The sequence below is a fragment of the Cucurbita moschata genome, unplaced genomic scaffold (genome assembly GCF_002738365.1).
Source record: "Cucurbita moschata cultivar Rifu unplaced genomic scaffold, Cmos_1.0 Cmo_Scf00007, whole genome shotgun sequence".
Classification (NCBI taxonomy): Eukaryota; Viridiplantae; Streptophyta; class Magnoliopsida; order Cucurbitales; family Cucurbitaceae; genus Cucurbita; species Cucurbita moschata.
The window spans coordinates 551,157-569,942 of NW_019268523.1; the positions used below are offsets into that span (position 1 = coordinate 551,157).

The window sequence follows — 18,786 nt, forward strand, 5'->3', positions numbered from 1 at the left end:
TATCCAAACGAAGACTTTCTCATTATTTTATTTTTATTATTTTTCAACCAATATCACTCTCTTGTCTTGCTCAATAATCTTGATGACGGAAGAAAATCATAAAAATTAATTTAATTTAACGCACCAATCCAACATAACTTTTATCGTTTTATTTCTATAACAATTTATAAATTATTTTTTTAGTTTTTGAAAATCAAGTTTATAAACCCAAAATAAAAAATGAAACTGAAACTCGTTTTTAAAAACAGTCGTGGAATTGACACAAATTTTGTTTAAAGAAAACAGCTCAGCAAGGTTAGTTTGACTTTGATTTTTCTCACACTTTAAAATATAATAATATATTTTCCATTTATTTTAATCCGCCTATTGGAATTATATAACCTACCAGCGTCCACCACTTCATCTTCCATATCAATGGCATCCTTTTCCAGACGCCTACTCCTCTTTGCGGCGGCGCTACTCGCCGCCGCTGAAATCGCAACCTCCGCCACCCGATGCTCAGACTGCGGAGGTACTGGTGTTCCCTATCCTCTGAGTACCAGCCCCACATGTGGGGATCAATCGTACAAGATCCGGTGCGACGCAGGCTCACTGAAATTCGATACGCTGAACAATACGTACCCGATCATCGCGATCAACCCATCGGCCCAACGGCTGGTGATCCGGCCGTCTAACTTCCTCCGAGAAACGTGCGTGACAGAGGATATTGCTCACGGAGGAATCCAACTGAACAACAGTTTACCCTTCAACGTCACGAGCGGGAACACGATCCTGTACTTCAACTGCACGGATTCGCTTCTGCGCTCGCCGTTGAACTGCTCGTCGACGAGTTTGTGCCATTCGTACATCAACGGCTCGAGAGGGGCGGCGGCGTGCGAGGCGGCGCCGCTGTGCTGCACGTTTCGGGCGGGTGGGTCATCGAATTCGTACATGATTCGGGTGAGGGAGTCGGGGTGCAGCGCGTACACGAGCTTTGTGAACTTGAACCCGAGTTTGGGACTGTTGCAATGGCCTGAACCCGGGTTGGAGCTGCAGTGGCTTTCGCCGATGGAGCCGGTTTGTAATACGCAGGCTGATTGTGATGGGAACGCGGCTTGTGGTGTTGACCCAAGTGGGACCGGGTTGAAACGTTGTCTCTGTAATTCAGGGTTTCAGTGGGACCCTATTGCTGGAATCTGCTCTCAAAGTGAGTGTTTGACTTTTCTTCCCTTCTGACCGTACTAAAAAATTAGAGCTTGATTGAGGATCGTGGTTGATTTGCTTGTTTTTACAGACACGTGTCATGATCCTGACGGTTGTAAGAAGTCCCGAACTGCACTAATAGCCGGTAATTTCTATCTATCTATTTTTTGATTACTTAAATATTAATTTAACTAATAAGTATAAATTTTCAAAATACTTAATTAATTATTAAAAAAATAAAAATTAATACATTTATTCATCCATTATGTCCATAGCCATTGTATCCGGCGTCGGCGCGGCGGTGCTCTTGTCAACAATAGCCATGTTAGTATACAGACGACATAGAAGAGCGAAAGAAGCTCAAGATCGCTTAACAAAGGAGCGTGAAGCAATTCTGAACTCCAACGGCGGAGGCGGAAGGAACGCAAAGATCTTCTCCGGAAAAGAGATCAAGAGGGCCACCCACAATTTCTCCGCCGATCGCCTTCTGGGTGCCGGCGGCTATGGTGAGGTCTACAAAGGCATTCTTGGGGACGGTACCACTGTAGCCGTGAAGTGCGCCAAGCTCGGAAACGCAAAAGGCACCGACCAAGTCCTGAATGAGGTCCGAATCCTCTGCCAAGTTAACCACCGGAGCCTTGTGTGGCTGCTTGGGTGCTGCGTTGAATTAGAACAGCCAATTCTGGTGTACGAGTATATCCCCAACGGCACTCTTCTGGACCATTTGCAAGGTAGTAAAGAGACAAGGGCATTAACATGGGAGCAGCGGCTCCAGATCGCGCAGAGCACAGCAGAGGGACTAGCATACCTTCATTTCTCAGCAGTCCCACCAATCTACCACCGAGACGTGAAATCCAGCAACATCCTACTAGACAATAAGCTAAACTCCAAAGTTTCGGATTTCGGCCTCTCCCGATTGGCGGAAACAGATTTAAGCCATATCTCAACTTGCGCGCAGGGTACTCTGGGGTATCTGGATCCGGAATACTACCGGAACTACCAGTTGACTGACAAGAGCGACGTGTACAGTTTCGGAGTGGTTCTGCTGGAGCTGTTGACATCGCAGAAGGCCATCGATTTCAACCGGGAGCCTGACGACGTGAATTTGGCGGTATACGTGCAGCGGATGGTGGAAGAAGAGAAATTGGTGGATGTCATCGATCCGAGGCTGAAGAAGGGAGCCACGGACATGGAGGTTGACACGATGAAGGCTTTGGGGTTTCTGGCAGTGGGATGCTTGGAAGAGAGAAGGCAGAATCGGCCTTCCATGAAAGAGGTGGTGGAGGAGATTCAGTACATCATAAGCGTCGCCACTGCCAAGCCTTAAAATCAGTAAACACAGAACAGAAACAGAGGATGAAGCAATGGATGCGCTCAATAAACACCTTTTTCTTTTTTAACGCACGACTGTGATTCTACGAGCCTCACAGCCAATCGGATGCGGGCAACGGTTTGTAGCTTTTATGGCCTCGTCCATATAATTTTCCGACGAGCTGGCCATCTTTGAAACCACTCCCTTCAACCACCAGCAAGTACGGAGTCAATCGCGTCTGATACAAATGTCTCAAATTTTCTTTCTTGTACTTACATAATTTTTTAGAGTTAATAATGTAATATTAATAATTTTATTTCTGTACTAATATTTTTGAAAATTTTAACTTTTGTAAGAGTATTAATAAAATTAGTGAAAGTTTAGCTTATTTTTGAATTAAAATATTAATGATATGTATACAAAATTATCGATACATATATTTTTTATTTTTAAAGTTGAAGGTATAATTAAATTTTCGATTTTTAGATACAAAATTCTATGGACTTTTTTATTTATTATTAATTAATTTAGGCTTGAAGTTTTGTGCATCTCATATTTCGCGGAAACATGGATTATTATCGTAGAAATGACGATATTTCGACGATTTTATCCGTAAGGGAGGAAGATACAGATTTCTGTTGCCCAATAAATTCGGTCGGCATTTCATTCACTGAATTGCCCGATAAGCCTTTCTTCCCTCGGCAGGCATCCTTTTTGGATCATAACACGGCGACGAACCAACCGTGAGAGGGTCCTTCCGCGGGAAAAACTGAGAGCGCTCTCGCGGTCGGTTGACTAGTCGCAACTCGACTTCATTTCCGGTTCAGCTCGGGTTCTGATCTCCTGAGATCTAAGGTAATTCTGTCTTCCATTCTTCTTTGTTTTTTCTGCTAGATCCGTGGTTTAATTGCGTGTTCTATGATTTTTGAGATCGGGAGGGAATTTGGAGCTTTTGAAAGTGTTCTTTGGTGTCGTATGAAGGGTTAATCTGACAATGTGGTTGCTGTTGGTTTCGAATCTGAAATATTGACTCCGTACTCCATATTCCGTGTTCGACTATCTGATTTGATTTCTTTGCGCTTGAAATTTGTTAATTTGATCTTATTCATTGATTCGAAGAGTGCTTTGATAATTAAGTTGTTTGGCTCTGTGTGATGGCAGATCTGATAAGATTGCGGCTATTCTCCTAAGTTTACCTTTTTGATTATTCATATTACTTATAGATAAGAATTTATATGAGACAGAACAATGAATCATTTTGATAAGGTTACGATAATTTTCTGGTATACAGATCTATACTTCACTCGACATTCTCTTTTCGTTTGTGTTCGGCTAATGATTTAAATGCTTTATTTTAGAATTTCAGGACTAACCTTATATCTTTTATGATTCGCCTGTTAAATTCATCCTTACAAGCCACCTAAGGAAACAAACACAATAATTTGATGTAAAGTTTTTGCTTTGGTTTCCAAAAAAATATGGGTCAATTACACTAAAATAATTTTATTGGACAATCTAGGTAATAAAATGAAATCATACTGTGCAGCATGCCAAAATCTTTTGTTTAGGCATTTTCCTTTCAACTACCCTTCGATCTGAATTCTGATTGCTGTATTTCAATCCTTTTGGTGGAGAAGGAAATTCTCAGAGATTGATTCTAATACAGTTTTCAAAGTGAATTTTCAGGTTCTTGGTTTTAAAACTAATCGTGAATTTCAATGTTATCGTGTACGCTTAAATTTACCAATTTGTTATTTCGTAAAGGGAAGAACGCCTTCTTTTTTTTACTAAATTTTTATTCTGAATTTTTTTTTGAAAATAGTTTCCAAAAGAACTCTAGCCTTTTGTGAGATGGTTTTTGATGTTTAGGAACTGGACTATTTAAATTTTCAATGATGTAAAAAACAAAACTTCCAGATGTGGAGACGTTCAAATGTTTGGAGCAGTATTTATTATGCTACAAGGTTCTTGAGTTCTCGTTGACAGCTAAATATTTTGTAATTATTGTGGTAATCGCATGGATCAATGTTTAATCTGCCGGCTGCTTTTTATATTTTGAGGTTCCTTTCAAACTTTGTTGGTCAAGTGAGGAGTCTCTTATCTGCTTCTCTCTAGGTCCCTCTGTGGATGGTACTGACTGCTGAGTGTCATGTGAGTCCATTTTTCTTTGCTAGGATATATATACATGTACAAGCCATGCATGGGTTCAAAGATATAAATACATCTTTCTTTGCATAGATATATGCACATGCATGCGTACAAAGTATAATAACTTTTTTTTTCTTCGTTCTTCTCATTGGATCTCGTCTTCTTAAACGAGTGTCAAAGCTATTTTCTTTGTCATTGTCCACAGAAAGCAGAATTTACCACATCACAATGAAGGCACTTATTCTTGTTGGAGGATTTGGAACACGTTTGAGGCCATTGACCCTCAGTGTCCCCAAGCCACTTGTTGACTTTGCTAATAAACCCATGATCCTGCACCAGGTATTCCCCCACCCCCTTTTATCTTCCTCCAGACCCCATTTTTCAAGATGCTCCTAGTACATCCTGCTAATATTATGGTTATTTTTGTACCGTTTATTTGAAAGAAATATTGACATGAAATTAGCGATTTTCTAATTCTGGTTGTAACAGAAATTAGAGAATATCTAAGATATATTCATTTTCTGGCAAACTCGAATCGAGTATAAATTAGAGAATGTCGCAAATTAAACTGCTTTTAAGGAGATGATTTCGTTTAATCATGCTGCTGTTCTGAAAAGCCTTTTTCTCCCTCACTGTCCAGATAGAAGCTCTCAAGGCTATTGGAGTGGAAGAAGTAGTTCTGGCAATCAATTATCAGCCAGAAGTATGGAAATAACTCTTTTTTATTCACCTACTTTACTTGAGGTTTGCAGTGATAGATACAATAAATCTTTATTTCTGCAGATAATGTTGAATTTCTTGAAAGAATTTGAGAAAAAGCTTGGGATCAAGATCACATGCTCTCAGGAGACAGAGCCACTTGGAACAGCTGGCCCTCTGGCCCTTGCAAGGAACAAACTGGTAGATGATTCAGGCGAGCCGTTTTTTGTCCTCAATAGTGACGTTATCAGTGAGTATCCACTTAAAGAAATGATTGAATTCCACAAGAGTCATGGGGGAGAGGCATCAATCATGGTAACCAAGGTAAAACACTTGAGTTCAGATATACTTTTAACTTCATAGGCACTTCGTTAAGATTCTATCAAGTCAGTAGTTGATATATTTTCTTCTTCTAGGTGGATGAGCCTTCCAAATATGGTGTGGTTGTCATGGAAGAATCTACTGGGAAAGTTGAGAAATTTGTGGAGAAACCAAAACTATTTGTCGGCAACAAAATTAATGCGGGAGTTTACCTGTTAAACCCCTCTGTTCTGGACCGAATTGAACTGAGGCCAACATCAATTGAGAAAGAAGTGTTCCCTAAAATTGCTGCGGAGCAAAAGCTTTATGCAATGGTACTGCCAGGGTTTTGGATGGACATTGGACAGCCAAAAGATTATATTACAGGACTACGACTCTATCTAAGCTCCTTGAGGAAGAACTCTCCATCAATGTTAGCCGTTGGGTCTCATATTGTAGGGAATGTTCTTGTGGATGCGACTGCAAAGATTGGCGAAGGATGTCTGATTGGTCCGGATGTTGCCATTGGTCCTGGTTGTGTTGTTGAGTCAGGAGTTCGGCTATCTCGATGTACTGTAATGCGTGGCACGCGAATCAAGAAGCACGCTTGCATATCAAGCAGTATCATAGGCTGGCATTCTACCGTCGGACAATGGGCGCGTGTAGAGAATATGACAATACTAGGAGAAGACGTTCATGTGGGCGATGAAGTTTACAGTAATGGTGGGGTAGTGCTGCCGCACAAAGAAATCAAATCCAGCATTTTGAAGCCTGAAATAGTCATGTAAAGGTGTGTACTTGCAACTTAGTGGAATTCCTTTTTGAGAGCTGTAACGTAAAGTTGTCGTGAGTGAGTTTTATCAGTTCTTTTACTTCCTCTTCATGGGCATTTCTTGAAGCATAATGTCACTGTCGGCTTCTTCAAGTTCTGTGAGCGAAGGTTCATCTCCTTTACCAAGGGCGTTTCTTGTCATGGTTCTACAGAGTAATATTTTTGTGTATATATGGGAATAATTCATCATTAAATTTTCTGTTTCTTTTTCCGAAGTAAGATTATTTGCTTCAGCTTCTTGATAATCGTCATTCATCACTCCTTGATAATTTTGGAATTTAAGACTTGTTCTACATTCTAAACTTCCCCGTTTGGGTGGAGGTTTATTGTAGTTAAGTTGGTCAGAAATTCCTGAACTTCATTATCTGTATTGTGTATACTCTCTTCAAAAAAATCTCAATATTATTGATTAATGTGAGTAAATGACTCTAAACCAGGAACTCAAATGGTTCATTACCAAATGATTTTTTCTTTTCAAGTGTGGTAAAAATTAACTAAATGCCAATAATAAGGGAATAATTCGAAGATATAATGAGAAGAATGACACAAAACAATACTAGTATAAGGACCATAACGATAGTAGTCAATCATTTTTCATACTACAAATCCCCTGCTCCTGCTCCTGCTGCTTAAACACTGACAAGCCTACATGGTGGTTTCTGTTATTTTCAGATGGCAAGTCAACACTTCAATCGTCAAACAGTAAACAACAAAACAATTCCGAGAGTAATGCACCTGATCTGTTCAAATGGTCATTACTTCATCAACATATAAGACCTATACGCTACAACTAAACTCTGGATTTCCAGTCCTGGAAGAAGGGTCCTCCTAAGCTACTAAACAGAAATGGCCAATATTATAGAAAAAAAACTAGCCGCTTCTGGAACTCTAATAATTGTTGGGCTGAAATCGAAGAGAGAAGCTACTGAAACTCGAAGAGAGAAGCTACTAACACTTATTTTTATACATAAATAGCCAGCGCAAATTGTTGGGCTGAAATCAATTCACGAGTTGAGACTCAATCTTCACGTCCCTGTGGGTGTAAACAACCCCTTTATCTCCATCCACGGTTTGCCCACTTCCCCTGAGAATCCTGCAAATTTAAGTACAATGCTGATATTAACTTGCCTAGATATTGACATGTCATGTGCGGAAATGGAAGTATTGTATGTGGACAATATTGAATTACTCAGAAGATTATGATTTGTTCATACCATCTGGTCGTTAACAGTCCTTCAACTCCTACTGGACCCCGGGCATGGATCCGACTTGTGCTAATTCCAACCTGTTACAAACAATGGATGTGTAAAAAGAAAGCAACAAACTTAATCGTATTGCTATCTGACAATTATAGGAGCATTTCGCACCTCAGCACCTAGACCAAATCGAGCCCCATCACTAAATCTTGTGCTCGCGTTATGGAAGACAGCAGCACTGCCATTAGAACATAGCAAACAGCATAAATAGGCTATCCAGGTGAAGGCACCATTATTCAATACAATCTGTCTCTCACGCACGAGTTCTAATAAAACGAAAAGGTCATAAATGCATGGATGAAGCTGGAAGAATGCTAAATAAGGTTAACAGAAACACTTACCTGTCAACTTGACGTAAGAAAACTTCAGCAACTTCATGATCTTCCGTAACAATACAATCAGTGTGTCCACTGCCAGTTTACAGGAGAAAAAAAAACATTTTTTATGAGCAACAGAAGTATTGATCAATAGACACAAAATGCATGCACGCCTTGAAACATATATGAACAAAGATAATTAGCAATTTGAAATGCTCTTTCATCAAGAAAAATATTAGCATACCTTCCATGTTGATGTATATGATAAATAGCAGCAAAGACATCGTCCACAATTTCAAGAGTACATGCCAATGAATTGTATTCATGATGAAACGTCCCTGCCTCAGGAATATTCAACAGGGAGCTCGACCTTGGTCCACCATTCAAAATAACACCTGGAAAGAGACAATTAACTACTTTTTTAATTTATAGATGTCAAGTATTCCTAGAGTATCGAAGGTAAAATTGATCTGTAGATGTTGAACTTATGCCATCTATTTTCATCACTAATACTCGTTTTCCTCTTGTTCTTTAAAGGATAAAGAAGTGTTGGTTAGGATTGTGCACTAATAAATTTAACACCACCACTATGATGGATTTAGCGACCAAACGCATAAAAAAGTCTGCACTGCAGAAATTGCGCAAGGAGGCAAGTCTAATACATGCATTCTGATGAAGGAGGCAAGTCTGACCTTCAATGCGGAGATTTACAACAAGCTCATTCAGCCCACCCGTGTGGACCAAGTCCTGGTGAACAAGAAGTGTTTCCTGCATTAAAGAAATAAGAGAATCAAAACAGAATCCAAATCAGGAATAAGAAGAAAAAAACGTAGGTACAAGATAATCACCCCATTAAGTGGAGATGAACTAAAGTAAAGTTAATTGATGAATGATATACCATTGCATTACAGGCTGCTGGATAATCTATTTTTGCATCCAGTACAATTCTCTTTGCCATTTCCAAATCAGCAGACTTGTCAACATAAACATGGCAGATTCCATCTGTGGCATGAAAAGAGCACATGTTTTTACGACCATGTCTTGTTTCATGAAAATAAAAAAGAACGTAAAAGAAATATATTGTATTAGAATGGTCGATCCAATCCACATTACCAGCGTGACCAAGAACAGGAATTTTGGTGGAATTCTTAATTTGAGAAACCAGTTTGTTGCTACCTCTTGGGATCACCAAATCAATAACGTCATCCAACTGCCATTATCGACAATTAATCACTTTAACTGAAGTATATTGCTTCCTTCTACTGAACTGAAGTATACTATTATCACATATTATTATCATTCCAATGGGGAAGCAACAATTTTTTTTCAATTACCTCATCTTCACTTTCTGGATTTTTACTTAACAAAATTAGTATATTTATTTTTAATTCTTCTCATCATATGGACTTGTTAATTTTTCACAATTTTTCAATAACGATCCACAAAAAATTTAAAGTCAATGCTTTACAATAATAAATGATAAGACAATGGAAAAACAAACGAAATTATGAAATAGAAAGAAAATTATCAGGACTAAACTAGGAAAAACTTGTAAGATATGACATATCAGGTACGTCCTCAAAAGTCTTTTACCCTCTATTTACCCTATGACCACGAGTATAACTCAAGGTCACGAAAACGAACAATTCAAGAAGGGTATTCAACCAAATGCACCTTTAGTAGATCGGGTATTTCCTCCCTTGAAGTTACAAGTCCGATTATGGTCCCGCCAACACTATCTGGAATGGCTTCCGTGATAACCTATACATAGCAAAAAGAAAAGTGAACTGATGTGCCAATGCCATTTTAATTTGATCATGAAGGAAATATGATACCTTGTGCAATATTGCATTTGATCGCCTTGCTTCCTTTCCCCCTTTTAAGAGAAGGCCATTTCCGCTCCGAATTGCTAATGATGCTATCTATATAAATCACAAACCCAAGGGTTCATTTTAAAGGAAAAATTCAGCATTGTGAACACTCAATGGAGACAACTCTAAGATTCTCCACAAGGAATTTATACTAACCTGTACCAGAGCATCTGGACGAGACTCAAACACAATCAATAGAACACCCAACGGAGACGATGTTTTTTCAAGAAAAAGTCCATCTGAAACCTGAATGCAACAACCACCATCTCAAGTTGGGGAAAAATTGAATGCCAGCAAAAAATTCAGGCATTCTGAATTATTGAAACGGTACTACTTATCAACCATCTAACTAGAGTCAAAAGAATATTTTCCACTACTTTGAATCACAATTACACAAAAGTCCATAATTTGTTACCTCAGTCTTCTTCAAAACATGACCAATTGGATCTTCCATGTTTGCAAGTGTACGGATGGAGTTGGCAAGACTGGATATCTGTTCACATATACAATTAGTATCACTATTCACCAAGAAAAGACAGGCTTTGAGACTTCACAAGGCAGTATCTAATGTAAATAATTGAGTAGATGTGTAATCAGTGCTATGGAAATTGTTCTTAAAGAAAATCATGCAATGATGTCTTGCCTTTCCAGGTTTCAGTGCCAGTCGTGATACTAGGGCTTTTTCATATCCAGTCTGTTGAGCTTCAGCAACATCAGCTTCATTTTCAGCACTGATCAGTTTTTCATTGGCTTCAAGGGCATCAGCTATATCCAGCAAAATTTTTCTTCTCTCTTGAGAAGAGATTGCCTAAGGAATATAAACTACGTATAAAAAATCATGCTAACTTGGCATACAAAGCAATGGGCAATTACCTGCAGCCTTCTTGAACTTTCTCTTGCTGCAACAGCCATATCACGAGCACCAACATCCTTTTGGGGCTCCCACAAATGAGCATCTTGATGGAAGAGGGTACCGATGCGATCACCTTTGAGGACCTTGAGGATATTTGCAGGAGCGTATCCGCTTCAAATGATTATGGAAAAAACCGTTTCAAATTGAATCAATATTCATATTAAAAAAAAGAAAAAGAAATCTGAATGGAAAACCTATTCATCCCAGGCTACATTCGGTTTCAAAGAAACACGATTTTGTAAACTAGGAAGCATTTCATCCCTTTTTACAAGGGCATATGAAATAACATTTTTTATTTTTGTCGACCGCACTCTGAGATAACCTGCCACTATCTTGCAAGTATGAAATGGAAAACATGGGATGGGTTAAATCTAGCAGTTCCCCCTCTAATTGGATAGTATAGTGCACAATATTTGTGGAATGATTATATTAGACACAGAGAAAAGGGAGGGAGATTCCTGAGGCACTCATAAATGAAGCATACCTAGTGATAATAACAGGAATGCCAGCATATGCAGCACCAGTAGCAGCTTTAACTTTAGCAGTCATACCACCTCTTCCCACTCTAGACTTGTCCCCAAAGGTAATTTCACCTTGATGGCGTTCCTTAACATATGTGTGGATTAACTTTGACTGAGGGTCACTTGGAGGCCCACTATATAGACCGTCTACATCGCTTAACAAAACAAGGAGATCAGCTTTTAGCTCCAAAGCTAAAAGTGCTGCCAAACTGTCATTGTCCCAGAATATACCAGAAGAATCCTGAGAAGAGTTGTCAAAAAAAAAAAAAAAAAAAAAAAGTGAAAAAGATATCGGAAAGAAAATAAATAAATCCATTTTGTTTGAATTAATAAAGAGGCTTTCAATTACTTTTCACAATCACAAAGAAACTACTATCAAAACTACCATTCCCAAAGCAGATCAAAAGAATGGCTAAAGAGCAAGAATCAAACCTCATACGGAGCTTTCCTGGTGCTGACTGCATCATTCTCATTGAAGATAGGAATAACCTTAAGAGAAAGTAATGATTTCACTGTATCACTAAGTTGACTTCTAAAACCTTTATCCCTAAAATCATTATCCGTAACCAGAAGCTGAGCAGATGTAACATCCAGCTGCAAAAACATTAAAAAGAATTAAGTCAAACGAGTGCATTTATTGACAAGCCTTAAAATTGTCAAGTAATAACGAAAGCACATGTCATATAAGGGTCTAGGAAATAATGACCGGTAAGGGGTGAAAAAAGAAGAAAAAAAGAAAGGATTGCAACTGAGATAACACAGTAGCAACCCAATAGCAATCTGCCAGAGGTAAACAAATAAGTTAATGAGCTAGAAGCAATTCTTGTGTTAAAAATTAAAAATAAAAAATAAATTAAGAGCGGTCACCTGACTAAATAATGTGTCATAGAGAGCCATAAGACTGTTTTGACCAACAGCTGCGCACGCCTTACCATCAAGATCAACTTGTGGTTTTTGAAGGTCAGCAAAACTACATTATTCATAGTACAATCATAGAATATCCTTTTTTTTTCCCAAGCAAAAGTGATCAAAACTTTCATTGATTTCAGGACTCCGTAAAATTTCACTGTCCCCCTAATCAATTAGTTGCAACGCATCTGGCAAAAAATTACCTGCTATTAACAAGCTGCCTATATCGAAGCCTTTGACGACCAATACCAACAGCACCAGATGAAACCAAAATAACCTCAAATTCTTGTGAGTTCAATTCCTTGATCTGCATTTCAGATCGAAATCTCAATATTGAAAAAAAAAAAAAAAAAAAAAAAACTAAGCGACTCCAACCAGAAGCTGATAAGGAAAGGAAAAAACAAAAGTCTCCAACCACTATAAACTTGTAGAAGACTTGATTTATGAATGCCTGGTAAATACCTGCTCGCACAATGCTCCTAGTCTGCCTAAGGCTAATCTTCCATCACTTCGCGTTACCACCGCCGTCCCAACCTTCAATGGCAAAAACACGACATCCAATGGCGGGTAAGTCAATTAAATTATCAACGGTTTCTCTTCCGGTAGGAAGAATTGAGAAATTCTACAGAAAGCGAATCGAATCGGCAAAAATGCACAGAAATGGGCATTCAGTCGTAAACATTTAGTAATCCATCCATCCATCCAAATCGAATAATAATGTATGATACAAAAGACATCAGAATTAAAAACTAAGGCGTCGGCTTTCTCCATCCAATTGAAACCTGGAACTACAAATTCTAAGAAGAACAATGAAAACGTCCATCCATAAAAATTCCAGTTCCAAATACAAACAGAACTGCCACGCGCTAAATTAAACCAATAGAAAAGAAGAACACCTGGAAATATTAAAATGTGGATAAAGGAAGATAAAAAACTGAAGGTTTAACTTAGAGATACCTTGACAACAAGGCGCTTAACATCCCGAAGGAAAGCTCGAGAGCGATCCATGGAGTCCATAAGAACAGAGTAATGAGTCAACTCGACCGAGACACAAAACAACTCGGCAGGGTTTCGTTGGAAATACCAATATATCTGAGCGGGAGCAGTTATATATATATAGAATGGAAATGGTAGGCGGAAGTGCGGAATCGGAACCGGGGTTTTTACTCGATTCTCGGATTATATTCGAACCGTTTTCCAGTGACCAATGCAATTCCACACTCATATTGTTCTTTATTGGCTGCATGTTTCTTCGTCACAGAATCAGGATTGCGTAGGGCCTCCCAAAGACTTGTCACCATCCAATTTTTTTACGCACAGTTTTTGAGAAGACGAAAAAAATTACAACTTTCACTGAAGACTGGCGGACATTTGGCGACTCCTCATTGAACTTCAAAACGGCGACAACAAGGCTCTGAACATGGCTGGAGAGTCGCAATCCAAAACTAAAATTAATAAATAAAGAGAAAAGGAGTGTTAAATTAGAAGACGTAAGATTCAATGGCTGGTCCCAAAGCCGAAGGGTTAAGCCCCCAGATCCAGGCTGCTGCTGCTTGGGCTCTGCCTCTGCCTCTGGCTCATAAAGGTCAAGAATAAAGAATTAATTAGCTCATGGAGTGGAGCATAATCTTTTAGATCCATCTCAAGATATTTTATTTTTAAAACATTTTCTAGTGATTTTTTTAACCTGTTTTTGTCAGGTGCTGGTTAACAGAAATCTGCCCAATCCACAGCTCCCACGCAGCTGCCTGCGCTCATCTATGGAAATCTTGCCCCAACGGTTTGATATCTGCCGTCAGTAAATGACTGTTGATGGATTGGCGTAAAACCAGTCTTGAGATAGAGGCATATTTTTGCTACTTGTATTTAAATTCAATCAATCACATTACATCAGTGATCACAAGTACATTCTCCCACGTCTATTTACAATGACGTCTGTGTTTGAGTGGAATACTAAGATGAAAATTTATAATCAAAGAAAGACAAACAGATTCCGCTCTCCTCAAACAATATTCATAAAGAGGGAAGCCCATCTGCGCACTCTGCAAACAATACCGTGAGCATGTTAGAGATTGTTGTTATGATAAAACAATCACTTCCAATCACAAAAACTATGACCGTCGACGTCGTTTTCTGTTGACCGCTTCTGTGATTCATCACACAAGTTAAGAGGCAAAGAACTACCAACACCAATCAAGAGGGAATCGTTCCTTAGTTAAGAGGTCAGCACTCAGAAACAAAGCAAAGATAGATGGTCTGATGACAGCAACAAACTGAGAGAGTCTGCTCAAGGAAAGAACCACACTTTGATGAAGATTGCCAAGGCCATTTGCAAGAAAAATGCAGCAACTATCAGAACCGAAAGATCGTTTCCATCGATATAGGACCTCAAGTTCAAAGTAACAAAACTTGCTGAGGCAGCACCAGAAAGGAGTATGATGAACCATCGCAGAAATTCAACCGGGATGAGCAACAGAAACTGGAAAAGAAAAGAGATGTAAGAACCATGCAGTTATATTGCCCATAAAATGGATCGTTGCACTAATAAAACTCATGCAAGTCCTCTGAAAATGCAAACGTCTAGTCTAAGGCAACAGTATTCTTTAGTAGTCATTGCTTTCTTCTTGCATGCTCCTTACAATATCTACTAAGCTATGAACCAGAAATTCAAAATATATGAAAATAAATGAAGTAAAAAAGAAACTTAAGTACCAAAATAAAAATATATAAAAAAAATTCAAATTCTGCAGAGTCATGTATGAAATTATGTTGAATGGATAAAAGGGAACAGAACTGCAGTGAAGATTCCAGAAGCTTACAGATGCCAGAATAAAAATGAACAGAGAGTATCCCCACAAGCACCAAAATCTTATGAGGTTAGAATTTGACCCCAAGTACTGAAGCGAAAAGTAAAATGCCGTGGGAACCACAATCGCATAACCATAAACAGACCCTGCCGCCACATTCACATAGCTGACATCAAAGCTCCATGCAGCTCCGTGATCACTTTGTTTTTGCATGAGGAAGGTCGCGCAGTTTCCAAATGCCGCAAGGACAAAGACCAATGTAGTGGTGACCCACACAAGCCCATATCTAAGTCATAGCAAAATTCAATAAAAAGGAGTTTGATAATCCATTTAGTTTCAAAAACAAGATATCCATATAGATTCTTGAATGAACAGATAGAGGCGCATAAATTTGAAAAAGAAAAAAGACACCAAAAGGTAGGCGTTCAAAATCTCACAGATAATCCCATAGTCATCAGAGAAACAGAGAAATTATTAAGGTTAAGAGAGGAAAAAAAAAAAAAAACTTACAGATCAGGGTTTGCATCGATCTTGCTAGAAAAATCTCCACCAATGGGATACAAGGAACTAATCAATCTACTCATGACAGTGTCTGTATCCACATTGAAATATTGAGTGTAAGATGATACACTAAACATTCCCTTCCAGTTACTTGATGGTTGCGGCTGAGGATCTGCACATAAATAAATGTTGTCAATTGTATGGTTCACCAAAAGAAAAGAATCAACCCCGTATAAAAATGCATGTTTGATATAGATTGGATCTTCAGGAGCCTTATCACGTCGCAGTTTATTTTTTTTGGAACAGGTTTTCTTTCTAATATCCAAAAACCTGCTATCTTTTCTGTGTCTAAGGGGGGTTTGAAACTAAAAGGTGGCTTCCACCTTCAATATCCAAGCATTTTACAAAAACCTTTGGATTAGGTCCAAGAGCCTTGTACTGCAGTAATAAATAAATGTCAAAACATCTAGTAGTCATGATATACAACATTTTCACTCGATAATCAAAAGATAACAAGAAAGGAAAATCTCAGACACAAAGGCAATGATTAATAAGTTGAAACAACGAAAAACACATCTCAATCCCATATAAGTTAATGTTTTGCTTTCAGTATGTCCAAAACTAGCTAGAAGGGGAAATAAATTAATTAGATCAAACAAAGAACCACATGTACGTTGGAAAAAATGTCACATTAAATAGTTAGAAGATCTATAGAAATAAATATAAAAACCCTAGTTGAGAGAAGCAATGGAAAATCAGAACGAATGATCTCTAATCATTATTTTCACTAATTGCACTCCTATCATAACACTATCGTATAGCCAATTGGGAGTACATGACAAGCATTACCATTTGGACTTTCAAGAGTTTGATAACCTCTCCCTCTGTCCCTTCCATTAGTTGGAGGGAATGTCTGCATACTTGCTTCTGGTGCTGCATATAATTAAGAAGTTATTCCTCAGAGATAATTATGTGAAATTAAACAGTGAAATAGATCAATTTTTTGAATGCGACTTATTAATGAAACAGAAAGTGAAATAAGATTACTAAGAAGAAGGTACTGGAATCTGTTCTTACTTTTATGGTCTGTGCCGTCTTTCTCTTCATTGATTACAGCCTATTGATCCACCAAAAAAAGGATACATAAAAATATGTAGACAAAGGAGCTTTGAAAACGAAGACAGAGATAAAGAAAGTCATAAATTTCAAACTCCAAACAGAACATGATAACATTTAAACACACATAGATTCAAGGTGCAACCAAAAAATAATTACAAATAATCCAACATACAAAAAAACAGAAGCATATTAGGAACCGCAGCTAAAACTTGCATTACTTGGTATAAGAGGAGTGCTATCATTGATTATAAAGCATAAAATAGGGGTAACATTGAATCTCCCTTCTCACCAAAACGCATTTTTAACCTTCTAAATCCAGGAGGAACAAAATCTAGCCAGTTCTATATTTATTCAAGCTCTTCAAAAATCCAGCCCAGAAAAACTAGATGGCGGTTGAACATAGCCACTACAAACAAACACGCCAACTGCCAGATATATTGCAAGAGGCATCATTCAGAAGACGCAACAGGAAGTAGCAAACATATTTCCCTACTAAATAAAATAGATACTGCGCTCATATTCAATAACTATTCATGAATGTTCATTATTTAGGTGCTACCAACGGCGGAAAATATCAAAGTTAACAATAATTTCCTGATAAGACTCCATACTAATAAGCAAAGAAAAACCTCGGTGGCCCCAAACGAATAGTCTTCCATTTTCCTTTTACTTGCGATGAATTCTGAAAGCAGCATAACATACACGCGGGAAGCAACCAAACCAAGCACTTTCCAGCTTATTCATTATATTAAAATGCAAGTAAACAAAAAAAATGTAATGAAAAAATCGCAACCGATCACATTGCGAAGCAGATCAATCATCGCGAAGAATGACCCAGACATTCAATACTTCCTAATACAAATAGCATCAATCAAAGGTCAACTTGAGATGTAGATAAAATAAAAGAAGCAAGCAAAGGCGCCTGGAAAGTGCGTACAGGGACTGAGCCAAGCAAATGGCTAGTGGGGAGATTTATGCAAGTCTCGTCCATGGAGAAAGCAATCAAGCACCAAAAGAAGAAAACGGCAAAATACCGAAAGGAAGAGGAAAAGTGAAACTGTTAGGTGGCCTCAGAAATTCATTGAAGGTACGAATCGACGGGAGATTGACTAAGATGGAATCCTCTGGCTTTGAGCCCTAATGTTGGTCGTTTCTTCGCTTGGAAGGACAACTCACGGAGACACGGTCACAGAGGACAGTGACGGCACCTGTGCGACGTTGAAGATGGACTTTGCACAGTGGATCGTGCATAAACCACGTGCCATCTTTTGCCGCCGATCGGGTGCACGTTTGAGAACCCTTTACACACGTTCTGGAACAAATGGGCTGGAAATGGGCCCGGCGTTATAATGACCCTCTTTGGGAAAATGAAACTGCAATACAAAAAAGGTTGAGGCGGGTGAAAATTGTCTGAGCCCGGGTTCGAACCGGGGACCTTTAGTGTGTGAGACTAATGTGATAACCAACTACACCACCCAGACAAGTCGTTCAAATTCACCAGGCTAATTAAGATACCTTAAATGAATTGTGCGTTCTAAAATAAAATTAGGGAGGTGATATGTCTGAGCCCGGGTTCGAACCGGGGACCTCTAGTGTGTGAGACTAGCGTGATAACCAACTACACCATCCAGACACGTTGATGATGTCATATGGAAATGTTAATTTTAAAGAATAACTATTGCTTGATGTTTATATTGTATTTTTATTTTAGATAATAATGAAAATAGCATGTGCTCTTTTCCATTGGAAAAGTATTTTTGTTACTCACTTCCTCTGAGTTTCTCCCTTCTCATTTACAAACCAATAAAGTAATAAATGTCAAAAGCTTATATACCGTTTATATTAAGTGCTGAAGATCTGTTTTCATCCTCCCTTTGGGCGAGCCATCTTTAGAGAAAATGATTTATGAGTTAGCTATGAGAAATCTGAGATTATGATCTTAGCTTAGCAATTGGCATGCATTTTTTCTCTTCAAGACGGAGGTTCAAATCTACTCCATACACTAACCAAGTCCACATCCATGGTCCACTTCGAAATGAAATTCTGATGTTATTCAGAAATCAAACCAAAAATCCTTGCGAACAAGGGTGGAACTCCAA

The 18,786-nt window shown here is 38.5% G+C and overlaps 4 protein-coding genes and 2 non-coding genes across 7 annotated transcripts; 2 read left to right on the top strand and 4 right to left on the bottom strand.

Annotated features, from left to right (window-relative positions):
- The first annotated feature begins 389 nt into the window (after positions 1–389).
- LOC111445316 (wall-associated receptor kinase-like 20) lies at positions 390–2,758 on the top strand. Its single transcript, XM_023083615.1, has 3 exons — positions 390–1,186; positions 1,274–1,327; positions 1,458–2,758. The coding sequence occupies exons 1-3, from the start codon at positions 415–417 to the stop codon at positions 2,507–2,509; spliced, it is 1,878 nt and encodes a 625-aa protein (XP_022939383.1). The 5' UTR covers positions 390–414; the 3' UTR covers positions 2,510–2,758.
- Positions 2,759–3,076: 318 nt separating this feature from the next.
- LOC111445369 (mannose-1-phosphate guanylyltransferase 1-like) lies at positions 3,077–6,715 on the top strand. 2 transcript variants are annotated; one of them, XM_023083707.1, is made up of 6 exons: positions 3,077–3,349; positions 4,848–4,981; positions 5,283–5,345; positions 5,426–5,665; positions 5,758–6,431; positions 6,541–6,715. In XM_023083707.1, the coding sequence occupies exons 2-5, from the start codon at positions 4,871–4,873 to the stop codon at positions 6,427–6,429; spliced, it is 1,086 nt and encodes a 361-aa protein (XP_022939475.1). In that variant the 5' UTR covers positions 3,077–3,349; positions 4,848–4,870; the 3' UTR covers positions 6,430–6,431; positions 6,541–6,715. The 2 variants fall into 2 exon arrangements, with proteins under 2 accessions (XP_022939475.1, XP_022939476.1); XM_023083708.1 differs by lacking the exon at positions 3,077–3,349 and adding an exon at positions 4,512–4,645 and having other exon boundaries at positions 5,758–6,715.
- A 299-nt stretch (positions 6,716–7,014) lies between these two features.
- Positions 7,015–13,339, bottom strand: LOC111445327 (delta-1-pyrroline-5-carboxylate synthase-like). Its single transcript, XM_023083629.1, has 20 exons — positions 13,218–13,339; positions 12,723–12,794; positions 12,464–12,567; positions 12,219–12,321; positions 11,784–11,945; positions 11,315–11,592; positions 10,791–10,941; positions 10,561–10,725; positions 10,333–10,410; positions 10,074–10,163; positions 9,882–9,968; positions 9,721–9,807; positions 9,160–9,256; positions 8,945–9,048; positions 8,739–8,814; positions 8,291–8,441; positions 8,071–8,139; positions 7,841–7,907; positions 7,688–7,758; positions 7,015–7,566 (listed from the first exon to the last, which is right to left on the bottom strand). The coding sequence occupies exons 1-20, from the start codon at positions 13,275–13,277 to the stop codon at positions 7,473–7,475; spliced, it is 2,166 nt and encodes a 721-aa protein (XP_022939397.1). The 5' UTR covers positions 13,278–13,339; the 3' UTR covers positions 7,015–7,472.
- A 778-nt stretch (positions 13,340–14,117) lies between these two features.
- Positions 14,118–17,977, bottom strand: LOC111445328 (protein YIPF1 homolog). Its single transcript, XM_023083630.1, has 6 exons — positions 17,625–17,977; positions 16,646–16,685; positions 16,418–16,501; positions 15,578–15,740; positions 15,080–15,353; positions 14,118–14,739 (listed from the first exon to the last, which is right to left on the bottom strand). The coding sequence occupies exons 1-6, from the start codon at positions 17,676–17,678 to the stop codon at positions 14,548–14,550; spliced, it is 807 nt and encodes a 268-aa protein (XP_022939398.1). The 5' UTR covers positions 17,679–17,977; the 3' UTR covers positions 14,118–14,547.
- Positions 17,978–18,094: 117 nt separating this feature from the next.
- On the bottom strand, positions 18,095–18,168 carry TRNAV-CAC. Its single transcript has one exon. It is a non-coding gene; the product is annotated as a tRNA-Val (tRNA).
- A 78-nt stretch (positions 18,169–18,246) lies between these two features.
- TRNAV-CAC lies at positions 18,247–18,320 on the bottom strand. Its single transcript has one exon. It is a non-coding gene; the product is annotated as a tRNA-Val (tRNA).
- Positions 18,321–18,786: the final 466 nt, after the last annotated feature.